This window comes from Taudactylus pleione, unplaced genomic scaffold (genome assembly GCF_031769625.1).
Source record: "Taudactylus pleione unplaced genomic scaffold, aTauple2 ptg000117l, whole genome shotgun sequence".
NCBI classification, from domain to species: Eukaryota; Metazoa; Chordata; class Amphibia; order Anura; family Myobatrachidae; genus Taudactylus; species Taudactylus pleione.
In genome coordinates, this window is record NW_028284519.1 from 21,482,374 (window position 1) to 21,508,315 (window position 25,942).

Consider the following 25,942-nt stretch of genomic DNA (forward strand, 5'->3'; position numbering starts at 1 on the left):
TTGCAGAAAAATGAAACGCAGTATTGTAGGATGGCTTGTGTCTGTATGCACGTGTATAATACAAATAGACGGCTCATAAAATAAGCAAAGAATGAACACATTGAAAAGTTTAAAACTGAATGGCTTAAAGCTATCGCTATTGTATCCACTTAACAAGCTATAGGCTTCCCTTGGGCAAAACTGCAGCCTGTGGTAATGCATATTCAAGTGCTAATGTGATCACCTGCTGCACATCACCGCAACAGCACAGATAGAACACAGTATGACAATATTACAGTCACCGGAAGAGTGACAGCAGCCTTAGGGGAGAGCAAGACAGAGTCACATTTCTGTCCATATGTAATGCTGAGTGACTGAGACCATGTCAGTAGCAGAGGGGAAATCCCTATTGCATCAAATGTAAATGACCTCCCTAACCAACAGCTTGGATCAATGGTCGTATTTTATGCTATTTTTTTTATTCTCCATCTGTCCAATGACCTGTATAGAAGCTTATAGGAAAAATAATCAGCATTGTCCATTTTCAAGTGCTACCTGCGACAGGTAAGGCCCAGGCCCCAGCATGCACGATATTCTGTCCATCAGTCCTCCATTTTGTAATAACCCAAGAGCATTAAAGAGTAATTTTGTAAAGATCCTGAAGATTGGATGCCATACTGATAATATGAGGAATTAGCACCAATGTATCCAGGTGCATAAGACCTAAAAGAGCGGTGTAAGCCTAATGCAGCTTTACAGAGCTAAAATGGCTATTTGTCTTTGGCACTGTGTGCTGGGATTTGTAGTTTCACAGCTGTTGGAGCACGACAGGTTGCATAAGTCTATGAGCCATAGAAGAACATATGTGTGGTGGTCTGGGAAAAAAATGGCCATTTACAGATGCATACATGCTGCCCCCCACCTCTCTTTATACTGCCAGCATCCCACCGTTACCATTTATAATGTGCCACAAGGGTTCCTTACCTCCATACCAGGGTACAGAAGTTCAGAGAGATACATTATGTCATTGTGCAGTTAGCATAATTATGTAAAGAAGATGAAGGAGAAAGGATCCTACTCATATAATCTTACAATCTATAGGAGATATGGGTGGACACAATGGGGAGTTAAGATGGGGATAAGCTACAATAAAAGGTGACAAAGGAGGGGACATTTGGGTATCTTAGGCATAAAGGGCGCAATTCAATTGTTTTCGGCCCCCTTCGCGTCCGACAGAGCTATTCAATTTGTTGCTCCTGTTGGGAGCGATCAGCTGCTGGTGCCAGCATTTCAGCTCGCACCCCCGGGGGTGGCGAGCTGAAATGTGCAAAAAATTACCCATGTGCCCAAGCTGCTCTTTTTCACGTTCGCGCCCACCACTTTGGTCGGGTGTAGCCGTTTTACGCAGCTAAAGCTGAACTCTTTGGGCGCGATCAACGCGAAGATCGGCATCAAGTGAATAGCACCCGCAATCTCCCGTCACTTTAGACGGGAGATCTTGCGAGCTAAAGCAATTGAATTGAGCCCATTGATAGCAGAGAAGTCCGAAGGAACTGATAAGATCACCAAGGGAAGACATAGTAAGATAAGAACCAGGAAATACCACCTGAGTTGGTCACTACATGTAAAACTGTCACTGAAATGCATGGGTCATAGAAAAGTATGGCCCAAACGCATCAATTCAGTTATAGGACAAGAGTAATTATTTTTTTTACCCCCATTTAAGCAAAAAATAAATTAGTCTATGTGTCATTAAAGTAGGGGGTCCCTGGTATGGGATGTAGTTATCAGACCGGTGGACGGAATGCTGCCGGTCTGAATCCCGACACAAAGTCTGACACAGGATAGATAAGATAAGCATTGAAATACCAACGCCCATCTCAATCCCGATGCCAGAATCCAGAAGGCTGGCAGCCCAAACAAGGTAAGGCAACCCTAGGGGGGAGGGTTTTGCACCACTGGGAGGGGATAGGCCCGTGGGGGGTGGGGGGGGGGGAGTGGCTAGGTTAGGTATGAAGGGGGGAGGCTTAGGTTTAGGCACTAACGGGGAGGGTTAGGCTACCAGAAGGGAGGGTTAGGGGGAGAAGGTAACCCCTGTCGGAATACCAGCCATCGGGATGCCTCTGTCGGCATCCTGACAGCCGGCATTACATACCGATTCCCCTGGTACTACCAGCTACATCAAAGGCTAGTGTAGGACAACTACAATCACAAGTGATGTGCCCACACTGAATGATAGGTCGTTCAGTGCAGGCACCCTCCCTCATCCCCGAACATGCACAACCTGGCCTGCATGTTCAGGCGATGACAAATGCCGACAACGACCAGCGGGACCGCGCAGCGCTGGTTGTTGCTGGCATTTTCCTGCACGATTAATGAATGATTAATGAGTGATTACGATGTCGTAATCGTTTGTTTTTCTTGTGTAGTGGATACGCGCCTTAAAAGGCATCCTGATCGGAATCGGTATTTAATGCCGGTGGCTGAATAGCTGCCGGATCAAATACCAACAGCGGAACCCCGACGGACCTAATTCCCGACTGGGGCTGGTAAGTAACCTAACCCTCCCCTCTCCCCAAAAAACCCTCCTTTAGTGGTGCCTAACCCTACCCCCCCTAGTGCCTAGCCCTAAACTCTCCCCCATTAGTGCCTAAATGTAACCCCCCCTCCCCGCACCCCAAACCTCCCGGGAGATGCCTAACCCTAACCCCCCATAGTGGTATCTAACCATAAGTTCCCCCAGGGATCCCTAAATCCTTTAGATCACAAGGTTTTGCCTTTGGGATGAAAGGTAATCTGGTTGGAATTTCCCTCTGTATTACAAATTAAGACGTTAGCTGACTTTTTTTTTTTTTTTTAATTATTTGTTTACTAGTGAAACGGAACGTGTTTCTGCTTTGGCTCCTGCATATAAAATAACACAGCAGCTGTGGGAAATGCAGCCTAAATACTGCAGAAAATGTCACAATATTCATTCATTGTAGCTTACTGTAGTTCACTTTACAGAAGAAGTTAGATATTTCTTGTGATAAGGCTGGCCTCCGCCACGTCCCCAATACTTAAAGGCACAAGGAAAGTGATTGGATAAGTCTAAAGACCCTCTGACCGGTTATTCCCCAACCCCCCCAGGAAGGAGATTGTGTTCTCTGCCTGTGTGGAGGAAGCCATGAAGACCACAAGATGGGGGGAGTCTCCGGACTTATCATCAGAGCAAGGAGGAAGTAGAACAGAGAAAGTGTCAACATGTGTGCGAAAGACAATGCTGGGGACTTGCATCATTTTATAACAAATTTACCTAAATGTATGCTCTGTGTATGGATACACTGACAAGACTGATCCACCAGTATACACAATTTTGTATCCAAGGTTAAATAGTTATTAAAGTTTAGTAAAAAAAAAAAAAAAGAGGCCATTCCACCAAACCCCACTGTAGACCACCAGAGAGTTAGAAGACTATCTTAAGAAAATGTACACACTGGGCCTCACTCAGCGTTGGACGTAAATGCAAATTGTGTCTTAACCTCCAACACACTTGCTCTTTTATAAGTGCTCATGTGCGTCAATTTGCTATACTCTTCTTTTGCACAGTGATACAGCTGCATGTAGCAGTGCAACTTTTTGTACCAATTGACAAGGCAACACATACCGATCTGCACACGATCCCACGATTTCTGCGATTTCCCCTGAACTCTCCCCCGGCAGCTTCCCGGCAGCTCCTACACACGATTTGGAGTAAAAAGCATTAAGATCTATCGTGCATCTTAACTTTTTTTTCCCCAGTGCATTTTTTCCCAGATTGTCAGATCTGCCCTACTGCACGGCAGATCTGACGATGCGATGTGCGACCAGCGGGGACGCGCATCGCAACGTGATCGTGAGTGGGGACTCACGATTTTCTCACGATTAGGCCATATTTTACACGATCTGCCGTCACGATTCGTCGAAATCGTCCAGATCGTGTAAAATGTCGCTTTATGTGTGGGCACCTTTAAGCAACTCATATCAATGCATGCAGTCTTCACCCTTCCTCCCAAAGACTCATCACTACTCAATCCCTGTCACTACACAAAGGTATCCTTGTAATATTATGCCCTGTCAGCTACTCCAGTAAGATGTTCTTCATGACCGAGACAGACTGCGTGTATCACCAGTTACTCATCCGTCTCTCAGCTCACACTTGTGTAATGAAGCAGCATCAGCCATGACAACTGCACTCTCAGAATCTCATATTGCTGTTACAAGTTGAACAGAGTTTCCAACAGATTCATGCAAGCCCTCCTACAACTTTTATTAAAAAGATGTTGTTTTATTTCCAAATTCCATTCCTGCGATATCTCTCAATCACCAGGCACGGGTTTATAGGTTTTGCTCTGAGATACGGCACTGAAGCTCTCAACTGTGTTTAATAAAGCTGCCCATTTATCAAGGCAAATCTGCCTGATCATATAAAAACATGGGTGAAAGACATAGAAGCTAGGAGCGAATAACCCACAAATTAAGTTATGAAAAAAAGTAAAAACCAAAATAATTCCAATAATCTGAAGGGCAGAAAACAAAGCAAAATAAAAGTGATGCAGATAGAAAACAAGAAATGATTCATTGATCACAGAATAATTCATATACAATGTGACTTGTCCATCACACCATTCTGCGGGCAGTAGCATAAGCTAAAAATAGCCACTATGTTCCTATTACTCAAATGTGTGATTAATTCATGTGGCACCAGTCGGTCTTAAGAAGTAAATACATATTATATAGCCTGGCCTTGTGATATACAGGGGAAAACATGGACTGTCTTTAAGAGAAAAACTGTGCTTGTTAGTTCCACCACCATAAACATTTTTCTTTCATACATATGTGCAGTACAGCGATTGTCCTATCACACATCTCTATCATAGACAAGTCAATAACACAAGTTGCAGTATAATAGATTCATTAAAAAAGTTTTCAGTTGAAAAGCCTTTAAACACTGGACCTTGGTATATAGGGCCTGATTCAGAGCCGGAGGCTCTTTGAGAGCGCTTGCTCTGAATCAGGGCGTCCCTGTTTTTTTTAAAGACGGCCTCCTGGCCGCTCACTAAGCTGTTGGCGACCACCCACAGCTTTAGCGAGCGGCCATGTGATGGTCGTGATGGTCACGACCATCAGGGCTTGCAACAAGACACTTGTGGTAGGGTCTCGTTCCCGTAAGCCCCAGTGAGCTTTTGGCTCTAATAGAGCCGGATGCTCACCCACTGACATCACTCGTGATTTCAGTGGGGCCGCCCCCAAACGGCAGGTGTTCCTTCGGGAATGCCTCCGTTTGGCCAGCCACCCCCCCCGTCCGCCTCCAAAACATGGCAAGCTGTCAATCACAATCAGCAGCTGCCCCGCGTTGGTGCGAGACTCGTAGCGACAGAGCGCCCGGCTCCAGCGTGCGCATGCATAATGGGGGACCATCGACCCACTTGCGAGCGCTGTGCGCTCACGAGCGGGTCTGAATCAAGCCCATAGTGTCGCCAGCTCATAAGGGATCATAATGGCGAAAGTGGCTAAGGTTAATGCAACTGCGCTGCGTTCACCAAGTGGTGAATAGGTCAAACATACCACCGATGCAGGAACAGAACATTTATGACAGCCAACATACAATGTTTTTTTTTTTTTTTTTTTTTTTTAACACCAACAGTTATGGTATAGTTTATTTTATGTTAAAATAAAAAAAAAAAAGTTTTACATCTCAATATGCTCCCAAAGGAAAGCCCTGTGTGTACTAGACCAATGATGAAACAAAAAAAAAAAAAGACCTTGATGTGAGAAATAAAGAATAACTATTAGTAGAAAAATCTGTCGCATGATAAAATGAAAATCTGATCTCTGTAGTTCAAAACATCGCCAGTAATAGAACGGTTAAGGGAAATGAAAGCAGATTCATTGCTATTCGTATGTATAACCTTTAACCCTTTCACTGCTGAGGGCTTTCGCTCCTGTTCTGAGCCCATTTTTCCATGTCTGAGCTTGTCCCATCCTGACATAAACATCACTCACTTATCTACGCAGTACCCACACAATGACACCTTGTTTTCTTCCGGAAGACATCGCATTTGCAGAAAATACCATTATCCTTTTTGCTCCTTCTAAAACAGCAAATAAAATTTGACCACAAAGACCAAAAAAAAGTGTTTGCCTATTCAAGAAAGTGAACTAAAAGCAAATGTGTATAGTTTTCTTATTTTGATAAAAACCACAAGGAAATGTTTTATGTTTCTTTGCTTTTGAAGTAATCCAACTTTCCAAAACAGAAAAAGCCAAATTCTATGCTGAGGTCTTCAGAATAAAACTTGCACTTAAAATTATTATTTTTTCTGACAATCATAACCTAAATGCATTCACGATGTGTGGGTATAACAGGACTTGACAAATCCCAGGGGCCAGGTCGCCATGGCTACCAGATTATGCAGTGCGGGAGGAAGCAGATCCTCATCAGCCCCCGTTGAGATTCGTGCCTATAGTATTGTGGTGTTCATTTCATGCACAGAAGTGGATGTGCTGAGTGTCGTCTGCTGTGACTGCTGTGCCTGTGTCCGTCCTGGCCTGCGTTGACTCCTCCTGTCCGTCCCATCCTGCGTTGACTCCTCCTGTCCTGCTCTGATCCCTGCTGTCTATCTCAGTCTACACTGATCCTCCTGTATGTCCTGGCTGTCTACTGTCACCTATATCTGGCTGCATAGAGCTCCCCGATTAAGGGTCTGTGCGTGGCCAGGTTTTGCAGTGCAGGCTTCAAAGGGATAGTGTTGTGACCATGAGGGGAGGGGGGGTTTTGTTGTACTTTCTGGCACCATTGTTTTATATGAAATGTGGTCCGTTATTACTGGAGGGTGGGAGGTGGAGCAAGGGAGCTGTGCAGAGCAGTGAGGGGGCCTCCATGTTACTATATCCATTCAACTGCGACCATTTTGTGGACTAGTATAGTGTGTATAACAGTTGCATAACACACAGAGCTGTGCTCCTCAATCACTCCTGTAATTTTTTTTGGGGGGGCAGTGATCTGGCTCCTACACTTTCATCCTGGCTCCTATATTTTAGAAAAATTTGTCAAACCCTGGGGTATAATATGATTACCCAACAAGGCATACCGTTTTTTAAACTAGTCAACCAACCTATTAAATGAGGAGACAAAAAAATGAGGGAGATCTGGGAATTAAATACTTCCCATATGTTGATTTCTTTTTTTGTGTGTGTACGGTTTTAGTCATTGTCTTGTGATCACTCAACATTATCTACTAAGGGGGATCCTGTCTTTCAAACAAGTATGCCCCCACTTGTTTGGGCCATATGGGGGGACATAGAACACATTCAGTGGCCTCCCCATCTATAGAAAGCTTAATTTGTCCATAGGGCAGGGTGATATTGTCCGCTGATCACAAGACAACATAGTTACTAGTAGGCGGCATCACTTGAAAGGGGGAACTCCCCTCTTTTTAAACAGATGCCATTATGGGTACAGGTATCATTATGAGGGTGATATGGCACATAGTGGCTTCCTGCTGGCTGGACTGTTTGATGATGTGACACAAAACACACTGTAATTCAATGCTTTACACCTTTTCCCAGGAGCCGGATCCGGCTCTTCTGCTGCCTCAGTGGCTATTTTGAATACATTGGAGAGGAGAAGATTAACCAGCCGCAATATCAATCTGCATTATGGGTAAGACATTCAATAAAAGACAATAAAAGTATCACTAATCAAGCACACCCGTTAGGACAAAAATATGTACAATATAAGTCCACATTAAAGTCCACAATTGAATGCAGGCTTTAAGTGATCTTCATGTAGGTGGTCCAATCAACCTCAAACAAAAATAAGAAATCCACATTCTCGTAGCGCATTAACTTTAATAACACAGTGAAGAGTCTTTACATAAAAATCTACCAAAAGCAAGTGTAACCGTGAAACAGGTAGAAGAAATTCCAGAGAGCCTGCCAATAGTGAAGTTCCACCAAACACAGGTACGAGGGTTACTACAGCTCATGCACTAGGAGAAGCACTTTTGTCTTGCTTTGAGGACATTGGATGTCCATTTAAAGAGAGGAATGGATGATTGGGGATGTAACATCAAGTGACACATGCCCATACCACAAGGAATTTGATTGTAAGTAGATCTAAGGGAATTATTGAATTCCTCAGCTTTACTTTCTACACATGTGGATTTCTTCTTTTTGTTTGAGGCTGATTGGATAACAACGTGAAGATCACTTAAAACCTGGATTCAATTGGGGACTTCACTGTATACTTGTATTATGGCATATGTTTATCCCAGCAGGGAGGCGCTTTATAATTCTTACTGTATTTGCAGTTGGTGGATTGGCGATTCCACCACTGATCAAACTGCACAGTGGGTATTGCTCAGGGGATTATTAGTATACATGAGAAATGTAATAAATACAAAATGAATCCATGCTAAACTACAAAGCCATAACGCACAGGCAGCAGCTAAGCATCATTGGAAAAGTACACTATTTCCACTGCTTTGCAGAATTACATCTTAAGCATCTTTGTCGAAGTAACATAACAAAACTCATCCAATTAATGGGATATCATCAACGTCCCACTTCTTACCTTTCCAGACTCTCTCTCAAAGTCCACATAATCACGGGTGGGTGCTTGACGTGGCTCTCCTTGCCAACTGGCTGGAAAAAACTGCAGCGATAGATTGGTTCCCGTAGCCACGAATGCCTCAAATAGAGAATTAATAGGTAGCAAGTCAGCGGCACTGTAATTATTATACTGACAAGTCATTCCCCATTCCTTGCTCCTCGATCATTAAGATATTGGGAGTTATGGAATAGAGTACAAGAAACACGATTCCAGTGATCTCCGCTACAGATTTAACTTGGCAATAATTAAAAAAGGCAAGACCAGGCTGGTATTAGTGGAGATCGATACCACTAATGCAATGGTTCCTAAACAGTGTCTTCAGGGCATCCTAACAGTCCAGGTTTTATGGATATCCATGTGACTTAATTAATACCTCACTCAGTTTGATTATACTATCTATGCACAAGCATGGATATCCTTAAAACCAGGACCATAATGGTGTTGAGGACAGAGTTCGGGAAACCCTGCACTAATGTGTGGATGTAAACTACAGCTCAGGCTTCCAAAGCCCACTAGGGATTGTTGGGCATCTCAAAATATCATAAAATGTGGCATTTCTGTAAGCATGGGCCAATTCATCAGAAGCTAGGTTCCCTCTATACTTCACCTAACGCTCACAGAATAGCATCTCATGGTTAGTATGGGCCAATTCATCAGAAGCTAGGTTCCCTCTATACTTCACCTAACGCTCACAGGATACCATTTCATGGTCAGCATAGGCCAATTCATCAGAAGCTAGGTTCCCTCTATACTTCACCTAACCCTCACAGGATACCATCTCATGGTCAGCTGCATGAACATACGTAGCCCACAAATGCACTGCCCCATATTTATCAGTTACTCAAGCTTTACAGAAAATTACTCATACACAATTACTCAATACTAAGGGGTATATTTACTAAAGAGAGAGTTTTCAGAATTGGAGATGTTGCCAGTAGCAACCAATTACATTCTACTTAACATTTAACTAGCATCTTCTAGAAGATAATAGCAAACTGATTAGGTACTATGGGCAACATCTCCATTTCTAAAACCTCTCACTTTAGTAAAAATACCCCTAAGAGCCATATTCAATTAGAGGCAAAGTTTTCTCCTGTCCGACTTCGCTTCATTCGCCTGTTTCAGAGGCAAATTTATTCCGTGCTCATCCCGCTTTTCGCCTAATTCAATTGCAAAACAGGCGAAAACGGAAATAGGCGAATGCGGAACAGGCGAAAAGTAATGAAAGAATTGGGGAAATCAGTCTGTACCCCAGAAAAAGATTTATTAACATGGGAATCAATATAGATGTGTACTAATAGCCCTAATAAAACTATTTTGCGTACTTAAGTTATGTAAATTGCTTGCTATTAGCGTCTAGGTAAAAGTGGTGAAGAATGGCATAAAGCTGTATTTTTTGGTGAAAATACAATCAGGTGCATAAATATTGGGACATTGACAGAATTTTCATATTTTGGCCTCTATTCACCACCATAATGGCTTTGAAGTGAAACAAACAAGATGTGCTTTAAATGCAGACTTTCAGATTTAATTTGAGGGTAATTACATCCAAATCAGGTGAACGGTGTAGGAATTACAACGGTTTCTATATGTGCCTCCCACTTTTTAAGGGGCCAAAATTAATGGGACTATCAACTCAAAAGCTATTTCATGGACAGGTGTGGGCTATTCCCTCGTTATTCCATTATCAATTAAGCAGGTAAAAGGTCTGGAGTTGATTCTAGGTGTGACAATTGCATTTGGAATCAGTTGCTGCCTACTCTCAATATGAGATCCAAAGAGCTGTCACTATCAGTGAAGCAAGCCATCATTAGGCTGAAAAATCAAAACAAACCCACCAGAGAGATAGCAAAAAATGGGATTTTGGTACCTACCGGTAAATCCTTTTCTCTGATTCCACAGGGGACACTGGAGGTGCTTACGCTGGGGTATAGAGGCGTGGATAGCTGGAGCCGGCACTTTAAATAATTTAGAAGTGTGAAGCTCCTCCCCCTCTATGCCCCACCAGCCCTCAGTTTAGAAAATGAAGACCGAGAGGAGATGGAGAACAAACGGAGTGAAAGGGAGAGAAGAACACACAATAATCAAAACATACAACATACGGAACAAACCGAACAGGCAGGCGTCCAGTGTCCCCTGTGGAATCAGAGAAAAGGATTTACCGGTAGGTACCAAAATCCCATTTTCTCTTTCATCCACTAGGGGACACTGGAGGTGCTTACGCTGGGGACGTCCCAAAGTTTTCCCCACGGGCGGGAGCGCTCTGCGGCGCCTGCAGGACAAGGCGGCCAAAACGTGATGCCGAAGTAGCAAACGTATCAAACTTGTAAAACTTGACAAACGTGTGAACTGAAGACCAAGTAGCCGCACGGCACAACTGTGACGTGGAGGCTCCTCTACCGGCCGCCCATGACGCACCCACAGAACGTGTGGAATGAGCTGAAATGGAGGAAGGAGGACGACGGTCAGCACTATTATAAGCCTGATGAATAGTCAGCCGGATCCAACGTGCCAAAGTCTGCTTAGATGCCGGCCAACCCCTCCGAACAGCATCATAGAGGACAAAAAGCGACTCAGATTTACGGAGAGACGCCGTCCTGGCAACATAGATGCGGAGAGCCCTAACCACATCCAAGGTAGAAGATCCACCAGAGTCCTCCCGCAACGACGGTACGACAATAGGCTGATTGATATGAAAAGCCGACACAACCTTGGGAAGAAAGGAGGCTACCGTCCGGAGTTCCGCCCTATCAGCATGAAACACAAGGTACGGTGGCCGACAGGACAGAGCACCCAATTCCGAAACTCGACGAGCCGAAGCGAGAGCCAGGAGGAGGACAGTCTTCCAAGACAAGTACTTAAGATCAACCTCCTCCAAAGGTTCAAACATGGGCGACTGAAGAAACCGAAGCACTAAGTCTAGGTCCCAGGGAGCTATCGGAGGTACAAAAGGAGGCTGCACCCGCAAGACTCCTTGAAGAAACGTCTGCACCTCAGGAATGAGGGCCAATTTTCGTTGAAAGAAAATGGAAAGGGCAGAAACCTGCACCTTTAGAGTTCCTAGCCGAAGACCAGAATCCAGACCAGTCTGAAGGAAAAGTAGAAACCGGGACAACCGAAAAATTCTACACGGAAGACCCCGACAAGAACACCATGAGATATAAGCACGCCAGATGCGATGATAATGCGCAGCCGAAACTGGTTTCCTGGCGCGTAGCATGGTGGGAATAACCGCATCCGGGATGCCCCTGCGTCTTAGGATATCGGTTTCAAGAGCCACCCCGTTAAACGCAGTTGCGCTAAATTGGGGTGTACGAATGGGCCCTGCTGTAGAAGATCCGGGCGTAGAGGAAGGGGCCACGGATCGTCTGACAATAGGGACCGAAGGTCCGAGAACCAACTTCTCCGAGGCCAGTTCGGAGCTACAAGAATTACAGAGGCTGTTTCTTGTTTTATCCTTTTTAGAAGACGAGGAAGAAGCGGAATCGGAGGGAAAAATGTAAACGAAGTCGTAGATCCACGGACTTGTCAGGGCGTCTACCTCTGCTGCCTGCGGATCCAGAGTTCTTGAAACGTATACTGGGAGCTGACGATTCAATCGCGACGCCATGAGGTCCACCTGAGGACATCCCCATCGACGTATCAGCGCGTTGAACACCTCTGGATGAAGCATCCATTCCCCGGGATGCATATCCTGTCGACTCAGGTAATCCGCTTCCCAGTTGTCCACACCCGGTATGAATACTGCCGACAGGATTACTGACTGTCTTTCGGCCCACCGAAGGATCTGAGTTACTTCCCGCATAGCCATGCGACTCCGAGTCCCTCCTTGGCGGTTGATGTAAGCGACGGCCGTTGCGTTGTCGGACTGAACTCTTACCGGACGAGCCTTTAGCAAGTCTGTTGCCTCTATCAGAGCATTGTAAATCGCTCTGAGTTCCAACACATTTATCGGACACTTCTGTTCTCGATGGGACCATCGACCCTGAAAGTGATGATCGAGGACTACAGCTCCCCAACCTCGAAGGCTGGCATCTGTTGTTATAATGATCCAGTCCCACACTCCAAATCTTCTGCCCGCTAACAGATTGGTGGATTGCATCCACCAAAGAAGGGCCACTCTGGTACCGGGGCTCAGACGGATCTGTCGATGAAGAAGCAGATGAGACCCTGACCCCTGTGATAGCAGTTCCAGCTGAAACTCCCTGGAGTGGAATCGACCGAACTGTAGCGCCTCGAAAGCTGCTACCATCTTCCCCAAGAGGCGCAGACAAAGAAGCAGGGACACCTTTCTTGTTCTGAGGACCAGCTGAACTAACAACCGGATATCCCGGGCCTTGTCTAATGGAAGAAAAACCCGTTGTGAGGTCGTATCCAAGATCATGCCCAGAAAAAGAAGTTTCTGGGACGGAGTGAGATGTGATTTTTTGAAGTTGATTATCCAACCGTGTTGGATTAGGGTCTGATATGTCAGTAAGGCCTGATTTGATAGAAGAGATACCGATGGAGCCTTGATTAACAGGTCGTCCAAATAAGGGATTATGGCCCTCATTCAGAGCCGTACGCTCTGAGCAGAGCGCACGCTCTGAATGAGGGCCGGGCTCCATTTTCATGGAGCGTCCTCCTGGACGCTCGTATAGCTGTGGGTCACCACCCACAGGCTATACGAGCGTGCATTGTGATGGTCGCGATGGTCGAGACCATCGCGACCATCGAATTTGCGAGCCGGAGCCTGCGGTTGAGGTTTTCAACCGCAAGCTCCGGAGTGATTTTGGCTCTATCAGAGCCAAAATCACTCCCACTGACATCACTAGTGATGTCAGTGGGCCGGCTTCTGACGGGAGGCGTTCCCGTGCGAACGCCCCCGTCAGGGAGGCACGCCCCCGGCACGCCCACCAAAGGGGGCGTGCTGTCAATCAACATTGACAGCACGCCCCCTTTGATCGGACACAACGAGCGAAGGACTTTCCTTCGCTCGTCGCGTCTGGCGCATGCGCACGACGGAGCTCCCTCCGTCGTGCGCATGCTCAGTCCATAACATCGACCCACTTGCGAGCGGACAGCCGCTCGCGAGTGGGTCTGAATCAGGCCCTATGTTCACTCCTGCTGACCGAAGGAGAGCGATCATTACTGACATGAGTTTGGTAAAGACGCGGGGAGCCGAGGATAACCCGAACGGCAATGCCCGAAACTGATAATGATCCTTCAATATGGCGAAACGCAGAAAAGCCTGGTGAGGTTCCCAAATGGGGACATGGAGATAGGCATCCTTGATATCCATGGATAATAGGAACTCCCCTGGTTCCAAGCTCGCTATGACTGACTGCAGAGACTCCATTTTGAAGCGATAAATCTTCAGATACAGGTTCAAAGACCTGAGGTTTAAGATAGGCCTGACCGAGCCATCTGGTTTTGGTACTACAAACAGGTTCGAGTAAAACCCCAAACCTCTCTGATGTTCCGGGACCGGAACTAGTACAGATGATACTACTAGAGACTGGATAGCCTCCTGTAAAACCTTGGCCTTGCTTGCAGGCGTTGGCAGACTTGTGGTGAAGAACCGAGGTGGAGGGGGGACTTCGAAGTCTATTCGGTACCCCAGGGAAATTAGTCTGCGGATCCACGGTTCTGTAGAGGTCTGGTTCCAAACCTGTTGAAAATCTTTCAGGCGGGCTCCTACTGCAGGAGGTCCCAGGTGGGACGGAAGACCGTCATGCCACCTGCTTTTCCGCTGGTTTAGGCTGTGGTCTACGTGCAACAGGGTGTGGACGACCTCTACCTCTGCCACCTCTATGTTGCGTGGGAGCACCTCTGGCTCTACCACGAAAGGAATGTGGCGCACGAAAGGACTGAAAGGAAGGTCCATTATAAGATCTCCTGGGAGCTGGAGCAACCGACGGAAGGAAGGAAGACTTACCCCCCGTGGCCTGGGATATCCATTTGTCCAGTTCCGGGCCAAACAGCATATCGCCTGTGAAAGGTAAACCCTCCACCGCACGCTTGGATTCTGCATCTGCTTGCCAAGCGCGCAACCACAGGGCTCTGCGGGCTGAAATAGCAGAAGCAGATATGCGAGAACTAATCTGACTAATATCTTTCGAAGCTTCTCCCAGGAAAACTGCAGACTCACGGATGTGTTCTGCTAGTAGACGTAACTCTGCTCTTGATGTACCAGAGTCCAAACCGGTAATCAACTGGTCAGCCCAGCCGACCACTGCCTTGTTAACCCAAGCGGTAACAAGGGTGGGTCTAAGTTGAGCCCCCGCTGCAGTATAAATTGATTTTAACGTTGTCTCCAACTTACGATCCGAAGGATCTTTTAGTACTGTAGCTCCCGGTACTGGGAGTGCTGTTTTCTTAGAGAGACGTGAGACTGACGCATCGACTGGAGGGGGTGTTTCCCACTTTTCCATCATGGCTGATGGAAAGGGATAACTAGACGTAAACCGGCGCGGAATTTGGAACCGTTTATCCAGTTGCTTCCAGGCCACTGAGAGCTGCTGTTGAAGCTGCTGTGAGAACGGAAAAACCGTAGAGCTCTTTGGTCGTTCATGAAATAATTCACACTCCTGGGATGCAGGTAGTACATCCTCAGGTAGATTCAGAACTTTTCTGACCGCCAAAATTAGAGATTCCACCCCTGGAGAGGTGGACTCTAATTCTTGAGGAGAAGCGTCCTGTAACGCTTCTTCCAATTCCCCTTCTTCTGTTTCCTCCGTAGCGAGGAATTCTTCGTCCGACTCTTCTGATTGGAGAACAGTCGCCAGAGTACGCTTTTGTGTCGGTCTTTGGTAGGAGGTGGAGGGTGCAGGCACCACTGTACCCATCACCTGTACAAGGGTGTCTAGAGACTTAGGGCCTGATTCAGAGCCGTTCGCTATTTGCGGTCGTTCGTTCAAAAGCAAGGGGTGGCTATTCAAATGATCCGTTCGCAAATTGCAGTCTGTTCACACCTCTAAGTCTGAACGAGCGTGCAAAACATACGCTCGTTTATTTATTAAAAACGCCCCCTGGCCGCTCTCACCATACGTCATGTCCGCTATTTATTAGATTAATCGAGTACATCGACCAGCGTATGAACTGCTCGCTATTCTTGTGGTTGGTTTTTGCTACCACAATCTTGCGAGCAGTTCTGGCTATAAAATAACCCAGTGACGTGGTCAATGACGCTGCTGTATTAATTATGCACACCCTTAAAACGCCCGTTTTGACCTTTAAGCACGCCTGCGTTCGGATCTCCACTCCCCATTTTCAAGCACCTTCCCCTGTTACCACCCACATACGCCTCATTCTGTCACTCAAAATAGCAGGCATTCGCTATATTGCGAGCACATGAATTTCGGCCGCACTGACTGGTTCGCGCATGCGTATAACGATCCGTACGCATGCGCAGAAGTGCGAACATCGCTCGGAACGAGCGTACTGCCGCTAGCGAGTGGCTCTGAATGAGGGCCTTAGTTAGCCCTTCCACCCAGGGAGGTTGAGACCTACGTGCCTCAGCTAACTCAGACGCTAAATCCGTCATAACACCTACCATGTCAGCGGCCCATGGGGGAGCAGGTGCGGCCGTAATAGTCATAGGCGGATCTATTGCTATACAAGCCTCACATAAAGTGGACCCAGCAGCATGCGGCTTGGATAGTTTGTTGTTACACTTAGAACAGACAAACATCTTTTGAGCCGCTTTTGTTCTGTTTGACTTGGATACACAACAGTCACCCAGACACAGAGTACAGCAATGAAAAGAGAAATAGAAATAGAACAGAAGGCTGGTATGGGACACAGAGGAAGAGGCACTCCCCACTCTTTCCCACAATTAGATTCCCTGCCAAACACCCCAGTTACTCACAACCTCTTTGCCAGGGATGTAGCCAGGAGAATCAGCCTTCTGTAATCACTGCATACAGTCTGTAGTGGAGAGATGCAGTTCTTTTATGAGTTAAACATGGCAGCCACGCTGTGCACACAGCCCCTGCGGCTTTCTCTAGACAGGGAGCCGCTCTATTAGGACAGTGAGCCCGCGCTGTTAGGCTCCGCCCCCTTTCTCTATGCCCTAAGGGCTAGAAAATGGCTGCCCCCGCCTGCAGGATCCTCTCCCCTCTGTGCAAGCCCCGCTGAGTAGGAGCCGCTAGCCGCGCTCATCAGCGGGGAGAGGGGAGAGAGTTGTATATAGTAAACAGCGCTATCGCGCTCTAACAAGCCAGCGCTGGCCGCAGGACAGGGGACTGGGGATGCGCAGATGATTTATACTCACTGCGCTCCCCTCCGGACGGCTCTTCGTGAACAGCACTCACAGTCTTCTTCCGTGTGTGTGTGTGTGCTGTGTGCGGCAGTAAGGAGCTGTCAGATGCTTTTAGTGAAGCACTGCACACTCCTTCCTGTAACCCATGGAGTTAACAGGGTGCCAGTAACCCGGACCCCACCTTTAGAGAGGTGGGGAAGGGTACTCAGAAAATTTTTTTTTAAAAGATGTAGAAAATAATAAAACAAAAATAAATAAATATATGTTAAATAAAAGAAATAAACTCTTTGACTTGCTGGAGCACAGCAGGTTGTGACCAGCTCCAAGGGCACATTTTCTAAACTGAGGGCTGGTGGGGCATAGAGGGGGAGGAGCTTCACACTTCTAAATTATTTAAAGTGCCAGCTCCAGCTATCCACGCCTCTATACCCCAGCGTAAGCACCTCCAGTGTCCCCTAGAGGATGAAAGAGAAACATTAGGTGTGGCCAAATCAACTGTTTGGAACATTCTTAAAAAGAAAGAACGCACCGGACAGCTCAGCAACACCAAAAGACCCGGAAAGACCATGGAAAACAACAGTGGTGGATGACAGAAGATTCATTTCCCTGGTGAAGAAAAACCCCTTCACAACAGTTGGCCAAATCAAGAACACTCTCCAGGAGGTAGGTGTATATGTGTCAAAGTCAACAATCAAGAGAAGACTTCACAAGAGTGAATATAGAGGGTTCACCACAAGATGTAAATCATTGGTGAGCCACAAAAACAGGAAGACCAGATTAGAGTTTGCCAAACAACATCTAAAAAAGCCATTACAGTTCTGGAACAACATCCTATGGACAGATGAGACAAAGATCAACTTGTACCAGAGTGATGGGAAGAGAAGAGTATGGAGAAAGAAAGGAACTGCTCATAATCCAAAACATACCACCTCATCAGTGAATCATGGTGGTGGTAGTGTCATGGCGTGGGCATGTATGGCTGCCAATGGATCTGGTTCCCTTGTATTTATTGATGATGTGACTGCTGACAAAAGCAGCAGAATGAATTCTGAAGTGTTTCGGGCAATATTATATGCTCATATTCAGTCATATGCTTCAGAACGCATTGGACGGCGCTTCACAGTGCAGATGGACAATGACCCGAAGCATACTGCAAAAGCAACCAAAGAGTTTTTTACGGCTAAAAAGTGGAATGTTATGCAATGGCCAAGCCAATCCCCTGACCTGAATCCGATTGAGCATGCATTTCACTTGATGAAGACAAAACTGAAGGGAAAACGCCCCAAGAACAAGCAGGAACTGAAGACATTTGCAGTAGAGGCCTGGCAGAGCATCACCAGGGATGAAACCCAGCGTCTGGTGATGTCTATGCGTTCCAGACTTCAGGCTGTAATTGCCTGCAAAGGATTTGCAACAAAGTATTAAAAAGTGAAAGTTAGATTTAGGATCGTTTAGTTTGTCCCATTACTTTTGGCCCCTTAAAAAGTGGGAGGCACATATAGAAACCGTTGTAATTCCTACACCGTTCATCTGATTTGGATGTAATTACCCTCAAATTAAATCTGAAAGTCTGCAGTTAAAGCACATCTTGTTTGTTTCACTTCAAAGCCATTGTGGTGGTGAATTCTGTTAATGTCCCCATATTTAAGCACCTTATTGTAAGTAGTCCTGTCAAATTTGGTGTGCTTGAAAATGGGTGCTAGCATATTTTTATGTCTCTAAAGTGAACTTTTAAAAAACATGAAAAATCCACCTGCTGCATGCACCTGCAATTCTAAAAACACCTGACCCATACATGGGGACCTCCAAGAAGGCTATTTCGATACTTTTAATGTTTATCCCCGCACTTTTTAAATTTTCTTTTTTGGGGTGTTCTTAGGTTTTTGTTTCTGTTTTTTTTTTTGCAGATTTGTCCTTTGGGGGGCTGTCCCAAGAGGTCTGAGTTGTTTCCCCACGTTTGTACCCCAAAATAAAAAGATTTTGCATTTCTTTTCACCAGCTATTGATTGGAGAATCTTTTTGGGAGAATTGTTTCCGCTTAGGCGAAACTGTCCTGGAATTGAATTTGGCGAATTTTTTTAGGCAAATTTTTCGCAAAAAAACAGGCGAATATGGCTTTTTGCCTCTAATTAAATTCCCCTCTAAGTGACAACTTGTCCTGGCCATGCACCCCCTTCACAATATCTGTAAGGTGGAATGATCATGACAGAAAAAACCCCGAAATAAATAAATCTATATTTATCTTCTCATGCATAAACAGACACATTTTGTGTACTTAGAAACAATAATAAACAAACATTGGAATATAAAAAGTATAGTTTGTTGTGTAAGTAACACCTGAATCTGTATAGGGACTTACTATTTCAGATCGGCCATCCCTACAGGCATTCTGAAAACGTGCCTGGCGCTCTTCATGTGGTCGGTCACGAAACCCTGTGTATTTGATCTGGAAATAGACCGTAAGAGGTAAACAGGTCAGCAATACATGTAATGCATATACACACTATTTGAGATATGTTGGGCTGAATTTCTAAAAAAAATAAAATAATAATAATCGAAGAGTAACTACAATAGTGACAATACTGTACACCACCTGAATGTAGACTAATCCTATTCACCCAGCACTCACACCAATGTCACTGTGTGCCCTGTGTACAGACTGCTATGTAGCCTATCCTATTCACCCACCACTCACACCAATATCACTGTGTGCCCTGTGTACAGACTGCTATGTAGCCTGTCCTATTCACCCACCACTCACACCAATGTCACTGTGTGCCCTGTACACAGACTGCTATGTAGCCTGTCCTATTCACCTACCACTCACAACAATGTCACTGTGTGCCCTGTGCACAGACTGCTATGTAGCCTATCCTATTCACCCACCACTCACACCAATGTCACTGTGTGCCCTGTGTACAGACTGCTATGTAGCCTATCCTATTCACCCACCACTCACACCAATATCACCGTGTGCCCTGTGTACAGACTGCTATGTAGCATATCCTATTCACCCACCGCTCACACCAACGTCACCGTGTGCCCTGTACACAGACTGCTATGTAGCATATCCTATTCACCCACCACTCACACCAAGGTCACCGTGTGCCCTGGGCACAGGCTGCTATGTAGCCTATCCTATTCACCCACCACTCACACCAATGTCACTGTGTGCCCTGTGCACAGACTGCTATATAGCCTATCCTATTCACCCACCGCTCACACCAATGTCACTGTGTGTCCTGTGCACAGACTGCTATGTAGCCTATCCTATTCACCCACCGCTCACACCAATGTCACTGTGTGTCCTGTGCACAGACTGCTATGTAGCCTATCCTATTCAAGTGAACGGGGGCCCAAAGCACCTCTCCCCCCCACCCCTTACCGACCGCATGGTACCACACTTATCTCTTACACTGATGATGTCAATAATTATTTTTTTTATTGCCCAGCTTTAACGTCATGAATCGAGATGAAACAAAGTGCAGGTTATGTCTAGCAGTCTCCATTACAAAATGATGCAGTTTTCAGGAAAATCGGTTCAGTAGTTTTTGTGCCAATTTGGAACAAACAGACAGACACAATGTTCTTATAATATTAGTATAGATTAAAATCTTAAGGTAATAAGCTACCAGCTGGATATAGGTACCAAGTATTTTATTTATTTGTTGTAACCCAACCAAGTTCATTATATTAAATGCCATCATCATGGGTAACAGTGAGACTGCACTTTATTTGGAGCAACTTTTAATTTATTTAAAGGACTTCTCAGCACACCCTTATACAGCCATATCTAGGATATAAAGAACTTTTAATTATGCTGTCCCTATATACTAAGCTGACCACAGTAACTATTTTTCAGTCACTACCTTATGTTCAAGCCTGTAAAGGGATCTATTTATTATTTATGATTATTTTAGAAGGCCGTGCCCACATATCAAGGCATCTACGCTATAGAGCCGTATGTATACAGGATATTTGGTCTTTATGTTTTCAAGTAGTTAAACGAGTAAAAACTTCCATGCATAAATGGTTGCTTTATACAAGTAAATTAATTTTGAGAGATGGCATATGATTTGCCACATATATCTGATTAACAGATCTCATACTATCAAACAACAATAGATATTATTGATAAAAGTATATTACATATGTATATAGTATATTTTATATAATATACTACAGATTTATTATAGCAATGATTACATATGATGCTAGTACTTTATAAGAAGAATCAGGTGCATAATTACTAGACTCCAAATATTCATTCTCTTATCTATTCTTCTTACTAAAAGTTCATATCCCTAATGCTGGGCATACACTATACAATTATCTGTCAACTATCTGTCCAATCTGTCTGATTTGAATGAAAACCTGGTAATGTATGGGAGCAAATGACAGTCGATCATATGGTCTTAAACACTGGAAAACGGACGAAAAACAATTGCTCAAATTGGTTAAATTTGTGTTTTAACTAATTTGTCTGAACGACCATTTTTGTCTGTTTTCCAGTGTTTGTGAGCAAATGGTTGATTGTCATTTGCTCCCATACATTACCAGGTTTTCATTCCAACCAGCCAGACTGGACAGATATCTGACAGATAATTGTATAGTGTATGCCCAGCATTAGCAAAGGTTCCTCATTCAATATATTTACTCTTCCTAATATACAACCGTGGCCAAAAGTTTTGAGAATGACAAGTATTGGTTTTCACAAAGTTCGCTGCTTCAGTGTTTTTAGACCTTTTTGTCAGACGTTACTATGGTATATTGGTTTCAAAAGTGTCAAAGGCTTTTATTGACAATTACATTAGGTTTATGCAAAGAGTCAATATTTGCAGTGTTGACCCTTCTTTTTCAAGACCTCTGCAATTTGTCCTGGCATGCTGTCAATCAACTTCTGGGCCACATACTGACTGATGGCCGCCCATTCTTACCTAATCAATGCTTGGAGTTTGTCAGAATATGTGGATGTTTTTGTACCATTCTTTATTCATGTATGTGTTCTTAGGCAAAATTGTGAGTGTGTGTCATGCCAACAGTAAAGCATCCGGAGACCATTCATGTGTGGGGTTGCTTCTCAGCCTCGGGAGTGGGCTCACTCACAATTTTGCCCAAGAACACAGCCATGAATAAAGAATGGTACCAAAACATCCTCCAAGAGCAACTTCTCCCAACCATCCAAGAACAGTTTGGTGAAGAACAATGCCTTTTCCAGCATGATGGGGCACCTTGCCATAAGGCAAACGTAATAACTAAGTGGCTGGGGAACAAAACATCGAAATTTTGAGTCCATGGCCATGAAACTCCCCAGACCTTAATCCCATTGAGAACTTGTGGTAAATCCTCAAGAGGCGGGTGGACAAACAAAAACCCACAAACTCTGACAAACTCCAAGCTTGATTAGGGTAGAATGGGCGGCCATCAGTCAGTATGTGGCCCAGAAGTTGATTGACAGCATGCCAGGGCGAATTGCAGAGGTCTTGAAAAAGAAGGGTTAACACTGCAAATATTGACAACTTAATTAAATTGGCAATAAAAGCCTTTGACACTTATGAAATACTTGTAATTTTACTTCAGTATACCATAGTAACATCTGACAAAAAGGTCTAAAACCACTGATGCAACAAACTTTGTAAAAACCAATACTTGTGTCATTCTCAAAACTTTTGGCCACGGCTGTACACAATCTCCACTTCCACTAACTGTCGCCCATATTTGGTCTCTACCCTCCATTTGCAGTCCACTAAACACAGTAACGCCTTCAGTCACTATCCCTAATACTCATGAATCCAAGCCCCCTGCTCTTTGCTCTCTCTCCCCCACTACAAGCCTCATTCTCTTGCTCACTCTCTCCAGTACACAGACCACCCCACTTCACTCATTCTCTCCAATACTCAGCCACCTCAACTCACTTTCCCCGAAACAGTCTCCTTTTTTTGCTCACTGTACCGAAAACATGAGCCCCCTCATTGTTCCCTCTCCCTCTTCGCTATCGCTAAAACATAGGGCCAAATGTAATATGGTAAGAGTTTAGTAAATGTGAGAGTTTAGCAGTTAATTCTCACATTGGTCGAGTTTTATATTCAAAATGGAAAAACATCTGGATGACAGTTTAAATTGTGAGGTTTTTTTAGTCTAAAAACATGGGAGTTTGCATGTTCTCTGACTATTACATTGGACGAGTTTAAAAAGTGAGAGTTCACTGCTAAACTGTCACATTGTCTAAACTTGATCCAAGTGGACAGAAAGACTCCTGATGTCACAACACCTCCCATCACTCACTCCCCCCTCCTCCCATCACTCACTCTTCACAGTACACGCAACCCCCCTCCTCCCATCACTCACTCTACCCAGTACACACAGCCCCCTCCTCCCATCACTCACTCTCCCCAGTACACACAGCCCCCTCCTCCCATCACTCACTCTCCCCAGTACACACAACCCCCCTCCTCCCATCACTCACTCTCCCCAGTACACACAACCCCCCTCCTCCCATCACTCACTCTCCCCAGTACACACAACCCCCCTCCTCCCATCACTCACTCTCCCCAGTACACACAGCCCCCTCCTCCCATCACTCACTCTCCCCAGTACACACAACCCCCCTCCTCCCATCACTCACTCTCCCCAGTACACACAACCCCCCTCCTCCCATCACTCACTCTCCCCAGTACACACAACCCCCCTCCTCCCATCACACACAGCCCCCCTCCTCCCATCACTCTCTCCTCAGTACACACAGCCCTCTCCTCCCATCACACTCTCGTCAATACACACAGCCCCCTCCTCCCATCACTCACTCTCCCCAGTACACACAGCCCCCTCCTCCCATCACTCTCTCCTCAGTACACACAGCCCCCTCCTCCCATCACACTCTCGTCAATACACACAGCCCCCTCCTCCCATCACTCACTCTCCCCAGTACACACAGCCCCCTCCTCCCATCACTCACTCTCCCCAGTACACACAGCCCCCTCCTCCCATCACACTCTCGTCAATACACACAGCCCCCTCCTCCCATCACTCACTCTCCCCAGTACACACAGCCCCCTCCTCCCATCACTCACTCTCCCCAGTACACACAGCCCCCTCCTCCCATCACTCACTCTCCCCAGTACACACAGCCCCCTCCTCCCATCACTCACTCTCCCCAGTACACAAAGCCCTCTCCTCCCATCACACTCTCGTCAATACACACTGCCCCCTCCTCCCATCACTCACTCTCCCCAATACACACAGCCCCCTCCTCCCATCACACTCTCGTCAATACACACAGCCCCCTCCTCCCATCACTCACTCTCCCCAGTACACACAGCCCCCTCCTCCCATCACTCACTCTCCCCAGTACACACAGCCCCCTCCTCCCATCACTCACTCTCCCCAGTACACAGCCCTCTCCTCCCATCACACTCTCGTCAATACACACAGCCCCCTCCTCCCATCACTCACTCTCCCCAGTACACACAGCCCCCTCCTCCCATCACTCACTCTCCTCAGTACAGACAGCCTCCTCCTCCAATCACTCTCCCCAGTACACACAGCCCCCTCCTCCCATCACTATGTCGGTGAACACCTGAGCACCTCCCTTCATCTCCGATCACCCCCCCATCACATACTGTGGTCTCACCCACTCCCGATTCCTCCTCCCGCTTATCACTAGTCTGTAGTCTCTAAAATCCCCGGTGCCTACGCCATCCTCCTCCTCACACCCGGGCCGGGTCTGTTAGTCCCGGTTCTCACCTCACACTCGCGGCTCAGTTTCCGGAAGAACTCTTCATTCTCAAACTTGCTCCTCTGATCTGGAACCACCCGCGGCATGTTCTCACCGGCCGGGTCACCGCGCAGCCTTCCTGTCACCCCCGGGTCACTCTGGGTATCTCCCGCCCGGTGGTCGCTGCTAGTCCAAGCCCCGCCCCTTTCCTGGGCGGATTATAGCTCCGCCCACACACTCACGTCCTGAAATCTTCGCTTTCTGACCCCGCCCACACCCCCTCAGCTGTGCTTTGTGATGTCACGCATCCCCTAGGCACAGAGCGTGAGGTACCACCAGCCGGCCCGGCTGTCACGTGATGTTATGAAGGTCATATTATACACACTCACTGTGTGTGATGATGCCTGGGATCTCTCACACACGCAATGTTGTCCCTTGTTCCATGTCACGATGATGCTGAAGGCATGTGGTGGACATCATATTATTCTACTGCATTTACTTGGATATAGGGACCTATTTATTAAGCCGGATTTTCATAAAATTATGTATCCCAGCTGTACAACATCCTATTGCTGTATAAGACCGCAGTCCCCATTAATATCAATGGGAACTGCTGTATGTACCAAACTCTGAAGCTTTTTGACGTTTGGTCCCTTTGGTATTCTCATAGGAGAGGGATAGTATGAACCTCTGGGGCTGATTCGGCTGTGCAATGCTGAACGCAGATTTCCAATTATAGGGAATGTGCACGAAGCCCCTGCTATGCCTCTGCCTGATTGACAGGCAGACTCATTTACAGGGCGGGGACAGCAAGCATTCCCAGAAATGGCAAGGACAGGATCCGAGGTTTACTCAGCTGGCCGGCATCGTCCACCATCGCGACAGATGGTTGCGATGGCTATTCCAGCCTGCTACCTCTGTCGCAGTGCTGGGATGGCAAATGTAGCAGGGGGTGTCAGACACCTGCTGCCTCCGCATATTAGTAAGGACGGAATTGCAATGCTGCTTGTGTGCGGCTTTGCAATTCCGTCCTATGCTGAATCCGTCCCACTGTGCGCAAGACTAGTGTCGGGTTCTCAGGAGGAGTCTTTTACAAAAGTGAAAGTCTCCCCCAATACCTCGGGAATGTAACTCGCAAGGACAGCGGTTATCCCTACCGCTGTACCTTCGAGTTAACTTCAGTACATAGCAGGAATAATCATGTAAAAAATGATTAATTCCCCCCCCCCCCCCTTGTGATGTACAATGAAAAAAAATCACAACCCTTCCAGGACTTTTAGCACTTTTGCCCCTAAATCAGAGCTTGGTACAGAGTAAGTGGTGGTGTAACTCAGAAACAGGGCCGGCTCTAGAGGTGTTCGGCCAGTGCAGT

General features: G+C 46.1%; 1 protein-coding gene across 3 annotated transcripts in view; it reads right to left on the reverse strand.

Moving 5' to 3' along the window:
- The window catches only part of CBFB (core-binding factor subunit beta), a 39,361-nt gene extending 14,562 nt beyond the window's left edge, over window positions 1-24,799 (reverse strand). For all 3 annotated transcript variants that reach the window (XM_088471982.1, XM_088471984.1, XM_088471985.1), the window contains exons 1-3: window positions 24,600-24,799; window positions 19,216-19,302; window positions 8,576-8,692 (exon numbers count right to left, since the gene is read on the reverse strand). In XM_088471982.1, the coding sequence (XP_088328108.1) occupies window positions 8,576-8,692; window positions 19,216-19,302; window positions 24,600-24,677 (282 nt within the window). In that variant the 5' untranslated portion in view covers window positions 24,678-24,799. The remainder of the gene's footprint in view (window positions 1-8,575; window positions 8,693-19,215; window positions 19,303-24,599) is intronic.
- Between the last annotated feature and the right edge of the window lie 1,143 nt (window positions 24,800-25,942).